The sequence below is a fragment of the Lynx canadensis genome, chromosome F1 (genome assembly GCF_007474595.2).
Source record: "Lynx canadensis isolate LIC74 chromosome F1, mLynCan4.pri.v2, whole genome shotgun sequence".
NCBI classification, from domain to species: Eukaryota; Metazoa; Chordata; class Mammalia; order Carnivora; family Felidae; genus Lynx; species Lynx canadensis.
The window spans coordinates 24447182-24463965 of NC_044319.2; the positions used below are offsets into that span (position 1 = coordinate 24447182).

The 16784-nt window shown below is 49.8% G+C and overlaps 1 protein-coding gene across 1 annotated transcript in view; it reads left to right on the top strand.

The window, feature by feature from the left end:
- Positions 1-16784, top strand: part of NCF2 (neutrophil cytosolic factor 2) — a 33504-nt gene that overhangs the window by 14548 nt on the left and 2172 nt on the right. The window contains exons 4-14 of the mRNA XM_030302274.2: positions 452-586; positions 1472-1579; positions 3124-3183; positions 4622-4665; positions 6404-6545; positions 6768-6836; positions 7845-7920; positions 9833-9858; positions 10251-10402; positions 10513-10624; positions 15111-15288. Of these exons, the coding sequence (XP_030158134.1) occupies positions 452-586; positions 1472-1579; positions 3124-3183; positions 4622-4665; positions 6404-6545; positions 6768-6836; positions 7845-7920; positions 9833-9858; positions 10251-10402; positions 10513-10624; positions 15111-15288 (1102 nt within the window). The remainder of the gene's footprint in view (positions 1-451; positions 587-1471; positions 1580-3123; positions 3184-4621; positions 4666-6403; positions 6546-6767; positions 6837-7844; positions 7921-9832; positions 9859-10250; positions 10403-10512; positions 10625-15110; positions 15289-16784) is intronic.

Here is a 16784-nt window from a genome sequence, read left to right on the forward strand (position 1 = left end):
GCTGGTGTCGGATGATGCACCTGGAACCTTCTCTCTCCCCACCCTGCACCTGTTCAGCCTTTTAGCCTAGGCTCAGAGGCAGGAGGAGCTGGACTGGGAGGCCACAGGCATGGATTTTATTCCCCACTCTTCAAAGGGCCTTGAGCACATCGCTCTTCTCGCTACTAAAGCAACACCATAGTTTTTGTTCCCTCCTGACCTATTTGATTGTTGAAAGAACAATGCACATGATGTTGGATTTATGCATTAAGTGATGTTTTCTTAATACCGTCCTTGGACCGGGCATGACTTGGTAACAAGATTGATCGCGTTATACTTTAGATATTCCCAGGAAAGCTGAGAAAGGGAGGCATGCCTCCAGGCAACATTCCAGAAGCTACAGGCGAGCTCTTCCCTGGTGCCTAGATTTGGAGCAGCCTCAAGTTTTGTGTTATGGTCTGTGCTTTTCTAGGTGTTATATAATGTTGCTTTCATGTATGCCAAGAAGGAGGAGTGGAAAAAGGCTGAGGAACATTTAGCTTTGGCCATGAGCATGAAGTCTGAGCCGAGACATTCTAAAATTGACAAAGCCATGGAATGTGTTTGGGTAAGTATATGGATGATGCGGGATGGCAAGAGGATTTTCACTGGACTTGTATTTGTTTCAGTGGACACGTGGATTGAGGAACCATAGAAGCGGCGCTTTTACCTTCTCTGAGCTCTGGGTTACACTGATCTTGGGGTACAATTCCATGTAGGATCTTGAACCTGGCAGTGAGCGCTGAGAAGCTGAGGCTTGAAGCTGGGGATGGCAGAGCCCTGCCTCCAGCCACCCTCTGGGGACGTGGGGGTTCTGGGGTGGCACCGGGGGGACTGGGGACTGGAGGCTGCACCCGAGCACAGGAGGCCAGAGGCTGTGCTCACCTCTGAGTCCTCACAGCCAGGCACACGATGGCCCTCAAAAAAACACATTGATTCTGTGAACAAACAGTGAAAATGATCCATGGTTTGTCAGAGCACATTGGGATAAAACAAGCCTTAAATCAGATTTTTAAAAAACATCAAGGAGAAGGGGGCTCGAGTCAGTCTTTCTATGCCTGTCCAGGTCAGCAGCCACCAGTCCCAAGGGAGGCCTGTCATGGGCCTTGCTTGGGCCCTGGGCCACCTTGTGGTTGTGGCGTCCCCTGTGCTCAGTGACAGCCCCACCCGAGCCACAGAGAGTGGGAGAGGGGCAGCCCCCTAGGGAAAAAGCGTGCTGAGCAGATAACACAGCCAGATGTCCACACAGCCTCTCGGGGTAAGGCAATATAGAAACCAACTGTTCCTACCTTAGATACTCTGAAATAATAACAAGTTCAGTCTTGACACATTAAAAAAAAAAATACTTTTGTGAGGTTATCTCAGTGAATCTTTGCATCTGTTCAGTGAGGGAGGCAGGACAAGCATCATTATCCCCGTTTCCCAGATAAGGAAATACCATGCTGTGTTCTAGAAACAGAAGCTGTATGAGCCTGTGGTGATCCCTGTGGGCAGGCTGTTTCGACCAAACGAGAGGCAAGTGGCTCAGCTGGTCAAGAAGGATTACCTCGGCAAGGCGACAGTAAGTAGGCTCACTCAGCTTCCCCTGGGTCTTCTATGGGATGGGCCGTGCACGGACCAGGGTGGGACAGACTCCTGGGACGAGGGCACCCCCCTGGTGCTCTCCGTGGCCAGCAGGCAGCTAGAGACTGCTTCCGGTGTGGAGGTCTTGCAGAAAGGCGGGCAAACGCTTCTAGCTTCTTGTCTGCAAGTTCCTCTCATCCTGCCCTTCCAGCCTGACCCTGGGTGGGAGCCACAGGCTGAATCACAGTGTGTGCGGCTTGGGGGCTGAGCCAGTGGAAAGAAAACACAGCTATGAGGCCCTCAGTCAATGTGGAGGGAACATGTTAGTGAAACGGACCAGCATGGCATCCTCTTGGCTTGGTGCTCTTGATATCTCCACTTCTACAGCTCTATGGTTATGCTCCTTTGTAAACTGGGCTCCTTTAAATCCAGGTCTTAAATCCTCTCAGAAATGAGCCCGAGTGAGCCAGCAGTCGCCTTCCAGACCTGTACTTGGCTTTGACTTATCTGTAGGGCTAACGCTGCCCGACTGGGTAGCTGGTTCTGGCAGAGCAGCAGAGCTCAGGGGCGCCTGGGTCAGTGGAACCACCCCTCAGCCCATCGGTGGATGAATGCATAGGCAACATGTGATATAGACATACAATGGAATAGCCATAGAAAGGAATGAAGTACAGATATAAGTCATAGCATGGGTGAAACATGAAAACATCACGCTATGTGAAAGAAGCCAGACACAAAAGCCACATGTTGCGTAATTACCTTTATATGAACCATCTAGAATGGGCAAACGTACACAAATAGAAAGCAATTTGGTGATTGCCAGGTGCTAGCTAGAGAAGGACGTGCACTAACCACTTTGTGGGTGTGGCATTTTTTGGGGGGTGAGGAAAATGACTGGGAACTAGGTAGAGGTGGTGGCTGTATAGGATTGTGAGTGTCCTAAATGCTACTGCATTGTCCACTTTAAAATGGTTCATTTTAGGGGCACCCAGGTGGCTCAGTTAGTTGAGTGTCCGACTTTGGCTCAGGTCATGGTCTCACAGTTCACGAGTTCAAGCCCCGCATTGGGCTCTGTGCTGACAGCTCAGAGCCTGGAGCCTGCTTCAGATTCTGTCTGTCTGTCTGTCTGTCTCTCTCTCTGCCCCCTCCCCCGCCTTGCTTGTGCTCTGTCTCTCTCTCTCTCTCTCTCTCTCTCTCTGTCTCTCTGTCAAAAATAAATCAACATTAACAAAATGATAAATAAATAAATAATAAAATAAATGGTCAATTTTATATTATGTGAATTTCACCTCGATTAAAAAAAAAGAGAGCTAGAGTGAGAGCCTGTTGGGTTAGCAGGGCTGGGAAGGCACTAGTTACTTCAGTTTCTGGAACTTCTCACTCAGAGGGTCAACAATCCAACCCTTAGCCATTATCCACTCTGGGACCAGGCTCCGGTGAGAATGGATCCAGGGTGCGAGAAAGGAGGGATCTCGGGGAAAACCATGAGGCATGGGGAGACAGTGCTGGCAGGGCCCTTACACCTTCCTCCCTCGATTGCAGGTGGTGGCATCTGTGGTGGATCAAGACAGTTTCTCGGGGTTTGCCCCTCTGCAGCCACAGGTGAGGCAGCCCTGTCCTTCTCCCTGGATCCGGGTCTCCAGGACTCTCTGGAAACATCCAGCTGGGGAGAGTATTTGTGCTGAACTGCCTCATGTTAAGGGCTCCTTCAACTGACCTTTCATTGCTGCTGACGGTGTCTGCCTGGCCATTCTCGGTCACGGGTTCCGTGACCGTGAGGAGAATGAGGCAGTTTTAGGCTTAACCTCAAGTTCCCAGAAACCACCCCTCCTGCTTCCCCCCAATCCCAGTCTTCACTTCTCTGTGTTCTAAGAGAGCCTCTGTTGACAGTCTCTCCTGAAGCCTGGACTATTCTCTCAGGAAATTGAAAGGCAGGCTATAGAAGGCTTTTTGACGATGCCTCTTCTCAGACGCAGGGCCTAGTAGGGGACTCCGTGGGGCCTGGGGTCTGAGGCTGTGGGCTGGTCCCGCTCCATGCATCTGCCTATGTGCAGGGGATTCCCTCAGGAATGTGATGGGTGCCGGGAAGGAGCCGTTTTTCTGACCAATCTGGGCTCAGAGAGATGGCTCTGAGCGGACTGGATGACGTAAGGAGTCTAGAAATGTGAAGGCATTTCCATCCTTGTGAAGCGAAGAAGGGAAGACAGGCTGAGGAACACCTGAGCTGTTGCACTAGAGCCTGCTGGGCAGCACTAGCACAGGGAAGGGTTTCTGAGCGTGACAGCCACACTCCAGGCTTCACACACCTGGTCACTCGGACGGCAGCACCGACGGCCTACCGGGATCAGAATGACGGCCGCTAGCCCAGGATGTGACCAACGCTGGGGCTCTGGAGGGTGAGATGAGCAAAGGAGGCTAGAGAGATTCAGGATCCTTTGATTTGTTCCTTCACAACGAAATTTGTTCCTTCACAAAGAAAGCCCCTGTGGAGGCCCCCTGGGCGTCAGAGCAGCAGAGACACCACAAGGAGGAAGAAGCCAGATCGGTGGGCTCCACGGTATTCAGTGTAGAACAGGGAACACGTTGAAAGGAGATTCCTGCCTGGTCAGTGGGTTCTGAGTTGATTTTAAATACCCACAAGTGTCACGTGATATAGCAGACATTAATTATAGAACAGAGCTTTTGGAAACTTTCCTAGGAAAGGGACCGAGCTCAAGGTCAAAAGCACCCCTCGTGACGCCATGTTGCTCTGGGACAGCTAAAATTCTCCAGAAACCAGGACTGGCTCAAGAGAAATTGCTGTGCTAGTGAAACTGTACCCAGGGGCTGGGGGGAGGGGTGATTTTCCAGTGTTTAGTCAAAGTACACTGTGCCCGTTCCCTAGACAGTGTTCTGAGCCAGCTAGAAATGCATTCTTTGATTTTCTGGTGTGGAAGAAGGCTCAAATTACCATTAACGGTCTGTTCTCGCCCCCACTCCTTCCCTTACTATCCTTCCCTTACTGTCCTTCCCTTCTTCATTTCTCCTGAATGTTCCACAGGCAGCTGAACCTCCACCCAGACCCAAAACCCCAGAGATCTTCAGGTAAGTTAGATTTAGATCAGTGTGCAGACTATCTGAGCTCAAAGCCTGAACTGATGGCAATGAAAAGAGTGAAGAAGATGAAGCCGGGGTCAGGGTCTAAATCCTGCAGAACTTAGCCTAATACATGGACTCTTTCTGTTTTCCGGGTTAGAACGGAGTGATGTAGGGGGAATGGGAGTCTTGGGCTGTGATAGGGTTGACCACAGGGGTCTGGCTATAGCTACATGGTGTCCCTGTGCCCCCAGGTCAACGTGCACAGCCACCCACATAGCGAGGGTCATTGCTGAAGGGTGGCAGTCTGTGGAACATGTCCCTCTGGGGCCAGAACACTGACCAAAGGTTGGGGAGCCATTTTGCACCGGCAGCAGCCTCCTCAGAAGAGGCGGAGGCCATGGGGCGCCTGGGTGGCTCAGTCGGTTAAGCGTCCGACTTCAGCCAGGTCACGATCTCGCGGTCCGTGAGTTCGAGCCCCGCGTCAGGCTCTGGGCTGATGGCTCAGAGCCTGGAGCCTGCTTCCGATTCTGTGTCTCCCTCTCTCTCTGCCCCTCCCCCGTTCATACTCTGTCTCTCTCTCTGTCTCAAAAATAAATAAACGTTAAAAAAAAATTTTTTTTTTTAAAAAAAGAAGAGGCGGAGGCCAGAGCTTTCAAGAGTCAGGCGAGCAGAGCGGGAAGCTAGGTAGTGTGTCCTTTCCCGAGTGGGCGTTTTTCACTCCCTATGGGCACGTGGTCTCTGGAGAAGAGGAATGACTCAAGAAAAAGGAGCCATTCTTCTATAAGATGAGAAGCCAAGAATGACACAACTTACAGCTTTCTGAGGAATTTCCTCTAAGTAAGGAAGCAAGCCCGGCTCCCCTCCGCAATAAAGAAGGTGTTTTTGTGTTTTTTTTTTTAAATGAAAAAAAGTACAACAGCAACTATAAAAATGAGGGGGCTGATGAACTCATTGCTAACTCTGCCTGCTGGAGGAGCCTGTCTCCCCTACATAGATAGCCCACTGTTTGGAAGCAGGAAACAGGGCTGAGGGGAAGGGGACAGAGGGGGAGCGAGAGGGAGCCACCAGCCAGAGCAGGTACATCACACAGCCCTGAAGCCAGTCCCGATGTCACACATTCCGAAGTGGCACAGATGGCACTCCCAGGGCCTCCGAGAGCAAAGTAGGTCTTGAAGAGATGGTAAAGGGACAGTGACATTGCCTAGCACACCACTGGGTGGTCTCGGGACACCTTTACACGTTCCCCACCCCCCGGAGCTGGTTTCCTGCTCTTCATTTCCTTCCGGCTGTGTGCCTGGTCTGCTGGCTGTGGCTCCGGGGGACTTGGCCTCCCTCCTCCCCACCCCCCTTTCTCACCCAGCTAGCCCTCACCTGCCCTCTGACTTGTGTGCTCCCCTTGTCACACTAGCCCTGTCTACCCCAGCCCAGACCAGAGGGCTGGCCAAGCACACCCGGGAAGCTTCCTTCTTGGAAGGGAAGGGAGGGCAAGGAGAGCAATGCCTGGCTGTCTTGCGTTGTCTTTTGTCTTTCATTGCTGTCCCACTGCCTCTAGGGTTATGGAGCGGGTTCACATGCAGTTTCCTGCCTGGTCCTGCTCAGGGTCCCAGAGGCAATAGATGTGGAGCTCGAGGGTGCCTGGAGCATGTCTCCCGGCCTCATGTCCATTGTTGCTTGTCCCATAGAGCCGTGGGTGGGATGCAGTCCAGGCTGGATAGAGGACAGCATCTCACGTCTACCCCTGCAGGGCTCTGGAAGGGGAAGCCCACCGTGTGCTGTTTGGGTTTGTGCCTGAGACCGCAGAAGAGCTGCAGGTCATGCCAGGGAACATCGTTTTTGTCTTGAAGAAGGGCAATGATAACTGGGCTACGGTCATGTTCAACGGACAGGTATTCAGAGGACCCGGGGTGGTTCCTTTGGCCATGGGATCCTGGCAGCCAATGGCGGAGCTTTCTGAGGTGTCTGCTACCTCATTTGCCGACCAGCTACCTTCTTTTGCCCGTATACCCATCCCTCCCCCGCATCTCTGGGCCCTGTGGCGGTATGGGTGCCATGGGTGCCGATGAGCACACCCTTTTCCCCCTTTCTGATTTTGTGATGTTGCACCACAGAAGGGGCTCGTTCCCTGCAACTACCTTGAACCACTTGAGCTGCGGATCCATGCTCAGCAGCAGCCCCAGGTAACGTAGTGCCAAGGCCGGGTCTGTTTTCCACCCCCCACCCCCCACCCCCGCCCCCGACCTCTGCCCCACGACTGACAGGCCTCTCTGTGGAGGGGGGGAAGGGCGGTGTGACAAAAGCGCTGTCCTTATTCACTCACTAGCACCGAGTCCACCTTGGGTTGGTGCCAGCGGCCCAGAGCTGGACCTGGGGTGAAGGAAGGAAAACACCCAGATGTGCTAAGTGGAGACATCTGAGGGACCCGTTGTGCCCACCCACCTTTCTCCTCCTGGTCACGGGTGACTTGGGACCCAAAGCCTGTAGTATATGAAGGTTAGGTCTTCCCGGAAAAGTTCTCTTCACCTGGAGGAACAGTCAATGCGTTGGCTGGGGAAATCCCATTAAACAAGAGAAATCTGTTTTAGAGCATGAACTCATGGCATCAGAGGTTGGGCCTTGCCAGCTTTCCCCTTCACTCCTCAAAGGCCTGCCCTTCTGCCAGGCCTGGTGAGTGGTCTTTGTTGGGTCTACTGTGCAGATGTCTGACAGCGGGAAACCTGTCTCTCTCTAGACTGTGCAACTGATTGTCCTCTGTGGGCTTGGCCCTCCCTGGTCAGAGTTACTATACCCAGATGGCTTTATGTTTTAAGCCATTAAAACATTTAAAATGTTTTAAATGCCACACAAATGAGAAATGGACCTTCTCCTTTGAAGGAGCAAGATGTGGAGGGCGAGGGGGAGCTAACACAAGACTCGGGGGCCTCCCTCATCTCCAGCGGATTTCCAATGTGGTTGGGCAGTGAGGGCCTCTTAGGAGGGGGTCAGGGTTCTCCTTTCTACTGTTTCCACCAGGCCAACCCTGCCTCCCCTTTAACCAGCACTTTCCTTAGTCTCCCTGACTGTTACCACCCCTCCAACTTTTAGGAAGCCATTTACATCTGGCTCCTTTCCATTTGGCCTCCCCCTGTCCCACTCCTAACTAAGAACTTTGTCTGAATGAAGGCTCTCACCCTCTCTGTCACCTCCAGGAGGAAGCCTCCCCAGATTCTGATATCCCAGCTCCTCCCAGTTCTGATGCTCCCGGAAGACCCCAGTTGCCACCAGGTTAGTGTCCTTGGAACAACATCCTTGGCCCGGGTGCAGGAATGCTCCAGACTACTTCCTGACAGAGTTGCTCTCCCAGGCTTCTGGGAGATTCTGGTTTCTTCTCCTCCCAACATGCCACTCAGCTTATGAACACATAGCCCCAGGGGCCCTCTCTCCTGCACCACCCACCCACCCAAAACATAGCAAACAGATGTCCTAGAACACCCATGGGGCTTGGGCAAATGTAGCTGGTTTCTGGGGGGCAGTGGAGTGTCCAACTCAAATAGTCACCGGACTCCTCAGTCATTAGGTACTGAAACCATGTCCCAAGAGAGAAGGTTGGAGTTATTACATGCATTTCCTTGGAAGGGAATGGAGAGGTTTTTTTTCAAATGTCCAAGGAGGTCTATCTGGAAAAGAAACTGCTTTGCAGAGCCCTGAGGCATAGACAAAGAGCTAAGGGCAGATACGAAAGGGCCTTCTCCGGATGTATAGAGAGTGGTGCCTGGGGAAGGAGCTTTTGGTCACTAATAGAGTTTAAGCATTAAGCATTCTGGAGAAGGGTTTGGTAGAGATGCATTGAATAGATGGTTTGTCCAGATCCTGGATGGATGGGTGTTATGCCTGCCAGATCACCAGGACCCTTTCGGGTGCTCCCCACACTTCCAACTTTATTTTGAAAAACGTCAAAGCTACAGATCAAAAGTTGAAAAGTGTAGCACGATAAACACCAGAATACCTTTCACCTAAATTCACCAATTGTTAACGTTTTGTACCGTGTACTTGCTTCGCTCCCCACTCCCCCCACCCCGCCCTGAGACGCTTGAAAGGAAGTTACAGACTCATGGCATTTCACCCTACACTGGAGCATTAGCTGTACTCTTCTGCATAAGCGCAGCACAATCATTATGTCAAGGACATTGAACATTAACATAACATTATAGTGTATATTTTGTATTAAAATTTCTCTAATTACCCCTCAGATCACCCTCAGTTTTTTTGTTTTTATCTTTTCTGTCTAGGGGCCCAACAAGGATCACATATTAAGTTTTTTTTCATGTTTATTTTTGAGAGAGAGAGCACGCGAGCGAGCGTGAGTGGGGGAGGGGCAGCGAGTGAGGGAGACCAAGAATCCAAAATAGCTCCAGGCTCTGAGCTGTCAGCACAGAGCCCCACGTGGGACTCGAACTCACAAACCATGAAATCATGACCTAAGCCGAAGTTGGACGCTTAGCCAACTGAGCCACCCAGGCGCCCCAAGGATCACATATTAACCTAGAAAGATTTTATGAATATAGATTCCTAGGCCTTGGATTCTGATTTTTTAGGCCTAGAATTGGACCTGAGAATCTGTATTTCCAGAAAAAAAAAAAAAAACCTCCCAAGGAATTCTAGTGGTTAGCTGGGTTTGAGATCAGTGGTTTTGATCATGTGCTCTTTCTAGTGAGTATCTTCATGCAGATTTCTCTTATATAAATTATGTGCATATTGCTTCATTAATATATTATGCACCTTAGGAAACATACACAAAAATAAAGGACAAGGTAAAAATAAGTGGTTCTAACGTTCCTTCTCGTGGCCCCTGGCTCATCTTGCACTCCCTGCTTTCATGAGTCCAGAGCCCACTGGTTTAACTGGACTTTGGGTCCCTGCTAACCCCATGCATTGCTGGGGACGTGCTGGTCCTCCAACACTTGCCTGTATGCTCCCCGCGGGCAGGGACTGGGTTCATTTGTGTGTTTGGGCTTCGTCTTGCCCATTTCCCTGCAGTGGGATTCCCCCACCGTTTATTAGGGTGAAGCATCACCCCGGAGTTCAAGGTAAGAAGCTGGTGTCCTGTTCTAAGAGGGTTCCCTTCTGTGTAAGTCAGGGGCTGGCCCAGAGTGTTCATTCACCACCTTCTTTTGTTTTACTTACCTTCTCCATTTAGGTCAAAAAGGAAAAGAAGAGTCCAAGGTAACCGTTTCTCCTTGCACTATTTCAAATGCTAGAGAAAGAAAAAGCTTAAGCTATCCACCATAAGCCTGTCTCCCTGGATTATAGAAAGAGTCCCAAAGGAAGGGTGGGTGAGCTAACACCACACGCCATCCTTGGGCTAGGCACCCCTCGACAACCTTCCCCGCCCAGTGCACGCATTTCCTACTGGCCTTCAGCCCATGGGCCAGATCTTCTGGCCCGGAGGAATTCCCATCCAGGCTGGAGGGGTCTAGGGACTCTCTGAAAGTCCTCCCGCGGCTGTCGAGCCGGTGAGCTATTGGCCTCTCCCCACCACACCGAGTACTCCCCGTGAGCACACTCAGGACAGGCCTCGGACGCTCAGGAGTTCTCGTTGCTTCCTCTCCCCTCAGGAAGTAAAGCTCAGCATTCCCATGCCCTACACGCTCAAGGTGCACTTCAAGTACACGGTGGTCATGGAGACGCAGCCCGGGCTCCCCTACAGCCAGGTCCGGGACATGGTGTCTAAGAAACTGGAGCTCCTGCCGGAGCACACTCGGCTGAGGTGGGTCCACCCGCAGAGAGGGTGCAGCTGGGGGCCTGGCATGGGCCTGGAGGAGAGAAGAGAATTTGCACTGCTGTTCTCCGGCGTGGTTCTCACTCCTGTCTCCCCAGCTACCGGCCTCGGGACAGCAATGAGCTGGTGCCCCTCTCGGAAGAGAACATGCAGGCTGCCTGGGCCCAGGTGAAAAACTACAGCCTGACTGTGTGGTGTGAGAACACAGTGGTGAGTGCGGCGAGCCCAAGGGCACCTGAGGTCGTGTCTGTACTGGGCCACTTCCTCAAGGACAGTCCACATTCCGACACTTACCGAGCGCTTCGGTGAGCCGGGCACTGTGCCTGGTGTTGAGGTTAGGGTGGCTAACACCTCTGCCTCCCTTTCACCTGGGGCTAGGGGCCCCGGATGCAGCCAGGAGAGGGGTCCCTACGGGAGAAGAGCAGGCCCAAGAATGCCCAGGAAGCCTCTCAGTCCTCTCTGCCAGCACCTGTAAATGAGCCAACGTTTAGGCCCATCACTCTCAAGCAAGGTGGGAATAAAATCCTAACTGAGGCTGAGCTCCTAGCCATTCTCCACTTCAAGTTTCCACGGGAAGAGCACTTGAGGCTGGAAGGTAATAGAGAGCATTTAGTTCACAAAGAGAGGACTTGGATAAACGTCCTACTAATAGGAAGCTTCTATTAGGAACTAACCACGTGCCATATGGTGTGCTAAGTGTACGCTGCGTATCCATTCTTACAGTCCCCGAGAAACTCTCGGAGGAACCGTCATCCCATCTTATAATGTAGGAGACTAGACAAAGAGAGGTAACCTTGACCAAGAGTACCGCCCATCAGTAGAGGAGCAAGGGCTCGGTGGGTGGTTTGACTCCAGGGCCTGCCTACATTCTTGGACACCTTTCTAGACCTCAGGGCCTAGAAAAGACTTAGCTGGAGTTAGGAGCAAAGTTAGAGGCTAGAAGTAGTGGCTACAAGTTAACACTCTTGACCGTCCCTTTGTCTCCGGGAGGGAAAAGTTGCCATTTCTTCTTGTTGTTGATGTTAATTCCTTCCCACAACCATGGCCCCGGAAAAGCATCCATCAACATACCTGTCAATATACCAACACACTTTTTTTTTGGTCTTTTATGTCATTTCATGTAAGTGGATGGTACAGTACGTATATATTCCTATGAATATATATACTCTATGTATAAATTTTTGTTTTATCACCCATTTCAGTATATACTCTTCCATTTTTATATATACTTTTTTGTTGTAATAGTCCATTTTTTAAATGTTTGTTTTTGACAGAAAGAGTGTGTGTGTGTGAGTGCGTGCGCATGCACACAAGTAGGGTAGAGGCAGAGGAAGATGGGGGAAAGAGGATCCAAAGCGAACCTCAGTGCTGACAGCAGACAATCTGATGCAGGACTCGAACCCACAAACCATGAAATCATGACCCGAGCCGAAATCAGATGCGTAACCCACTGAGCCACCCAGACGCCCCATAATAGTCCCTTTCTTTTGATTGCTGATGGTATTGCTAAAAGGTATTCCATAGTATGAATACTACAATTTGTTTATTGATTCACCTCTTCGTGGATATTTGGATTGTTTCCAGCATTTGTCTATTTATTCTTCAACAAACATTTGCTGAACACTTCTGCTCTCCCTAGGCACTGGAGATATAAAAACTATTAAGGCATGGGATGCTTGGGTGGCTCAGCCGGTTAAGCATCTTACTCCTTGATTTCTGCTCATGTCGTGATTTCACGATTCATGAGTTACAGCCCTGGGTCGGGCTCTGTGCTGACAGCATGGAGCCTGCTTGGGATTCTCTCTCTTCCTCTCTCTGCCCCTCCCCTGCTTGCTCATGCACGTACACACACACACACACACACTCTCTCTCTCTCTCTCTCTCTCTCTCTCAAAATAAATAGACTTAAAAAGAAAACTAGTAAGACATAGGCTCTTCTTGGGGGAAAACGCAGGACATGTGTTAAGTAAACTGATGGAAACGCACGAATGGCGTACCGTTTTATAAGCACATGGGAGGCGCTCTCACCCAAACATGTTGAAGGAAGGTGGGACAAGTCAGTAGTCTTCCTAGAGAAAATGATGCTGAAATCATCTGGAGGCTTAGGCTTAAAGTGGTAAATAGCAATTAGCAAGGTGGAGGAAGTTAGGGCGCCTTATACAGATGGAAGGGCAGAGGGAAGACCCTAAGAGTCGGCAGTGGGTGAAGGGGGGGTCGGTGTTACTGGACACGACAGGGCGAGTGCTGGGAGACAGGTTGGCAAGGCAACAGGGCCACATGACAGAAAGCCTTGCACGCTGCTGCACTAGGATGAGGTTGTGAGCAGGGGAGAAAGGATGAATGACTGCTTGGGATGGAGGATTCTGGGGCATACGAGCAAAGCAGGGGGCTCTGTGAGGCTGGCCGGCCAGCGGACTTCCTCTGAGTACTCAGCTCCCCATGCATAGCCCTGACACTGGGGAGTCCTAACATAGTCAAGGAGACTCCCGTCTCCACTGACCAAAGCCATGGTCCTTCTGACACCTTCAGTTCTCCCCCCGCCCGCCGCCCCCACTAGCCCCGACTCCCCTGTTTCCTGCTTTAGCATTTTTTTAAAAGTTTATTTACTTTTTGATAGAGACAGAGAGCGCACAAGCGGGGCGGGTCAGAGAGTGAGGGAGAGAGAACCCCAAGCAGGCTCCACGCTGCCAGGGCGCAGAGCCCAAGGTGGGGCTTGAACCCACTAAACCGTGAGATCACGACCTGAGCCAAAATCAAGAGTCGGAAGCTTAACTGCCTGAGCCACCCAGGAGCTCCTGCTTTAGCATTTTTAGATGGCGGCATCTGCAGTTACAGCAGTAGGCAGTACAAAATTCAACAGGTCATGTGTGAACCCTTCGGAGAGCTACTGTTTTTCACCTACCATTGGATTTTGAGACTATGGAAATGACCACACTGGCCAAGCTATTCCAGACCCCCCAGGCCTTGGGGCCCTGTGAAGGGAGTCCCTCCTCCACACCCTCATCCCCACAGCTGGGCAGGGGTTTCTGCTTAGTCATGGAAGGGTCTCTTTGGTAGGTTCTCACTGAAATCAAAGACGCATGTTTGCTGAGAAAGAAAAATGAGTAGGAGAGGAGGAAGCAAAGAAGGTGTGCCTGGAGGAAAGCCCCGTAGCTCTAGCCCCAGGTTGGTGGTATCTAAGAGCTCAGAAAATTGCCTTCAGGAAGTAGGGCCACTGGAGTAGCCTGGCTGGTGCCTCTGGCTGAGAGGCCGGGAGCCGGGACCCTGGGCAGGGGTGGGCGAGTGCTGGTGCAAGGGGTTCCCTTGGAAGTTTGAAAGGTCATCCTAGGTTTTCAATTGTCCGTCTTGGGACTAATCCCTTCGGTATCGTCTTGAAAGGATTCTGCCTAGGAGCTGTGCCCTAAATGTGGCTTACTCCACTTCAAAGGTTTGTTTTTAATTATTGTCGATTTTTGTCCTTTGAAGAGAGCTCCGGTCTCATTAGTGGCTGTCCGGGGCTAACCCTCCCCAAATTCCCAGCACAGAGTCTTGCTGGCCCTCAGTCCAGCTTCAGAGGTCATTGCTGAATGTTCTTCATCACTGCCCCTTACTCTTGTTGGTGGCAAGTCAGGATGTTCTCATTCACTTACTAGAAGAGCAGGAAAATGAACTATCATTTAAAAATCTACTCTGTGCAGGAACACTTACCATTAACCAAGCTTAAATACTGAGGGGTGTGTGTGTGTGTGTACACACACACACACACACACACACACATACACTAATCCTCTCCCAGAATGTTTAGTAACTGCCAGCTATTTCTATTCTACATCCTGTTGCTTCAGTCCTCTACCCTCAATTTCAGGTAAGGAAACTGAAGTTCAGAGAGGTTACACTGCCTGCTCAGGGACACACAGCGGGAAAGCAGTGGAGCCAGGATACAAACCCAGGCCTTGGGACTCCGTAGGGCCATTTCTACCTTACTGTACTGCCTTTCTGTAAAAGGGATCTGCCAAGGCTGGAACAGGCAACGTTAGGAAGTGAGATCTTTGAAGGGTCGGCACAGCATTTACCCTAGCAGGGTTTCTAATGTGGATTTGTTTGATTCTGATTCATTTCTTTAGAAACTACACCCCTCTTCTTTTCAACATTTGTGGCTCAAAAATGACCACAATGGTGACTAGGATGTGTAGCTACATAGACCAGAAAGCAAAGCCTTTTTCATGGCTTTGGGAAGAAGCTCTGCAGGGATTCTCAAACTTTATCAAGTGTGAGAATTACCTAGAGGGCTTGTTTAAATGCAGATTGCTGGGCCCCACAATTCCAGGAGTTTCTGATTTAATGATAGGTTTGGGACAGGACCAGAAATATACATTTCTAACAAAGTCCCTAGTGTTGTGGGTGCTGGGGAGAGGGTATTGGATTCAGAGTCAGACACCCAGGTTTGACTTTTGGTTCTGTCACTTGTGACTCAATCTCTGTTTTTCCCTCTGCAAAGTAGTACCCTACTCTTTTCCAGAATTACTGTAAGGTTTCTGAAGATTTTAAGATTGTATAGGTTCCTGCAGACCATCCAATGTTCATAAAGTGCATGTTAGGTCTATGCTAGGGACTGATCACAAATTTGCCTTTATAAGTTTATATCCCAGGTGCTACACTGACATTTCACCGATTTCTTTAGCGATGGTCAATGTTCACTGGCCTTTTATTATTTCAGGGTGACCAAGGCTTTCCTGACGAACCCAAGGAAAGTGAAAAATCTGAAGCTAATAACCAGACTACAGAACCTCAGCTTAAGGAAGGAGGCCAAGTGGTAGCACTCTTCAGTTACGAGGCTACCCAGCCAGAAGACCTGGAGTTTCAGGAAGGGGACATAATCCAGGTTATATCAATGGGTAAGTAGTACTCCTGGTTGACAGAAACTAATTTCTGTGTTGGCAGAAATAAATTCAAGGGAAGAGCGAAGTATTAACCATCTACAAACCAAACTGTAGCCAGTGCTTCCAATATCCTTCCTAGTTTTCACTGGAGGGAGCAAAATGGAATGTTCCACCTTTCTATCTGTTGCTCCATTGGGCAGGGAAGCAACAAATGGCAGACTTGGCTAACATTCTTCTTATTAAAGATGGCTATGTTTTGGGAGACATGTATTCTCATTCCCAGAGTTAACAAATTGGAAGGTGGCTCGGATCATTTTGCCTTTGCAACAAGCCCTAAGGATACTTTTCTGCAAACCATAGTTCTTTGAATTGATGTATTTTTTGAAGGAGGGGGAGGAAAGAAGGGGGTAAATCTTGCCTCAAAAGAAGCTATTTGGCATTGCTTTGTGTCTGGTGATTTTCCTGATTCTGTTAGCAATCAAACGCACTACAAATTGAAACAGTGTAAGTGGAGAGTTCTAACTTAGTGCTTCACAAACTTCAGTATGCCAAAACACCCTTGAAAGTTTGTTAAATACAATTCCTTGGCCCAGCAACTAGAGATTCTGATTCAGGTCTGGGCTGGGGCCCACAATTTTGAATTTCTAAGAAGCTTCCAGTGTGATGCTGGTCTACTGACCATGAGAAGCCCTTTTCTAACTCATGGTTTGACATAATCTTATTTCTCTACCTTGAAAGGTGTAAGAGTCCCATCAAAAGCTTTGTTCAAAAACCAGAAATCTGCATTAGCAATGCAGAGTAGTGAAACCAAATACTATTACCAATTATAATGGAAAAATCCAAAAGATTTAAGAAATGAGATTTTAAAGTTAATGGGTAGTGAATATACAATTGTATGGCAACTAGCTCAAAATAGGAGTAATAAAAGAAAGAAACAGGGGACACTGACAGTGCAGATCTTCCAACAGGGGAGAATAGGGCTTAGTAACTCCCAGCACAATTTTTTAAAAGTTTATTTGAGAAAGCGAGAAAGAACAAGCCAGGGAAGGGTAGAGAGAGGGGGGACAGAGGATCTGAAGGTGGCTCTGTGCTGACAGCTGAGAGCCCGAAGCAGGGTTCGAACTCACGAACCATGAGATCACGATCTGACCTGAAGTCTGACGCTTAACTGACTGAGCCACCCAGGCACCCCCCCATTCCAGCACCATTTTTTAAATGTCAGTATCAACCAACTAGCTACTTTGTCCAGTTTTTGTTGTTGTTTGGTGGGGGATGGGGTAAGGAGGAGATAAAAACTAGAGAACACACAGAAAAACCTTCTGGGTAGATAGGCTGAGAAAAAAGAAGGTGGCATATTCCTTATTGTGACATTGTAAATCAAAGCTGGTTTAATTCAGTTACGTACCCACAAAACAGTTTGAAACTTTATCAGGCCACTTAAAGAGGAAACAATTCAGCATAAACAGTGGATTTACAGTGGGGTTGAGGGTGAGTTCAATCATATTCAACAG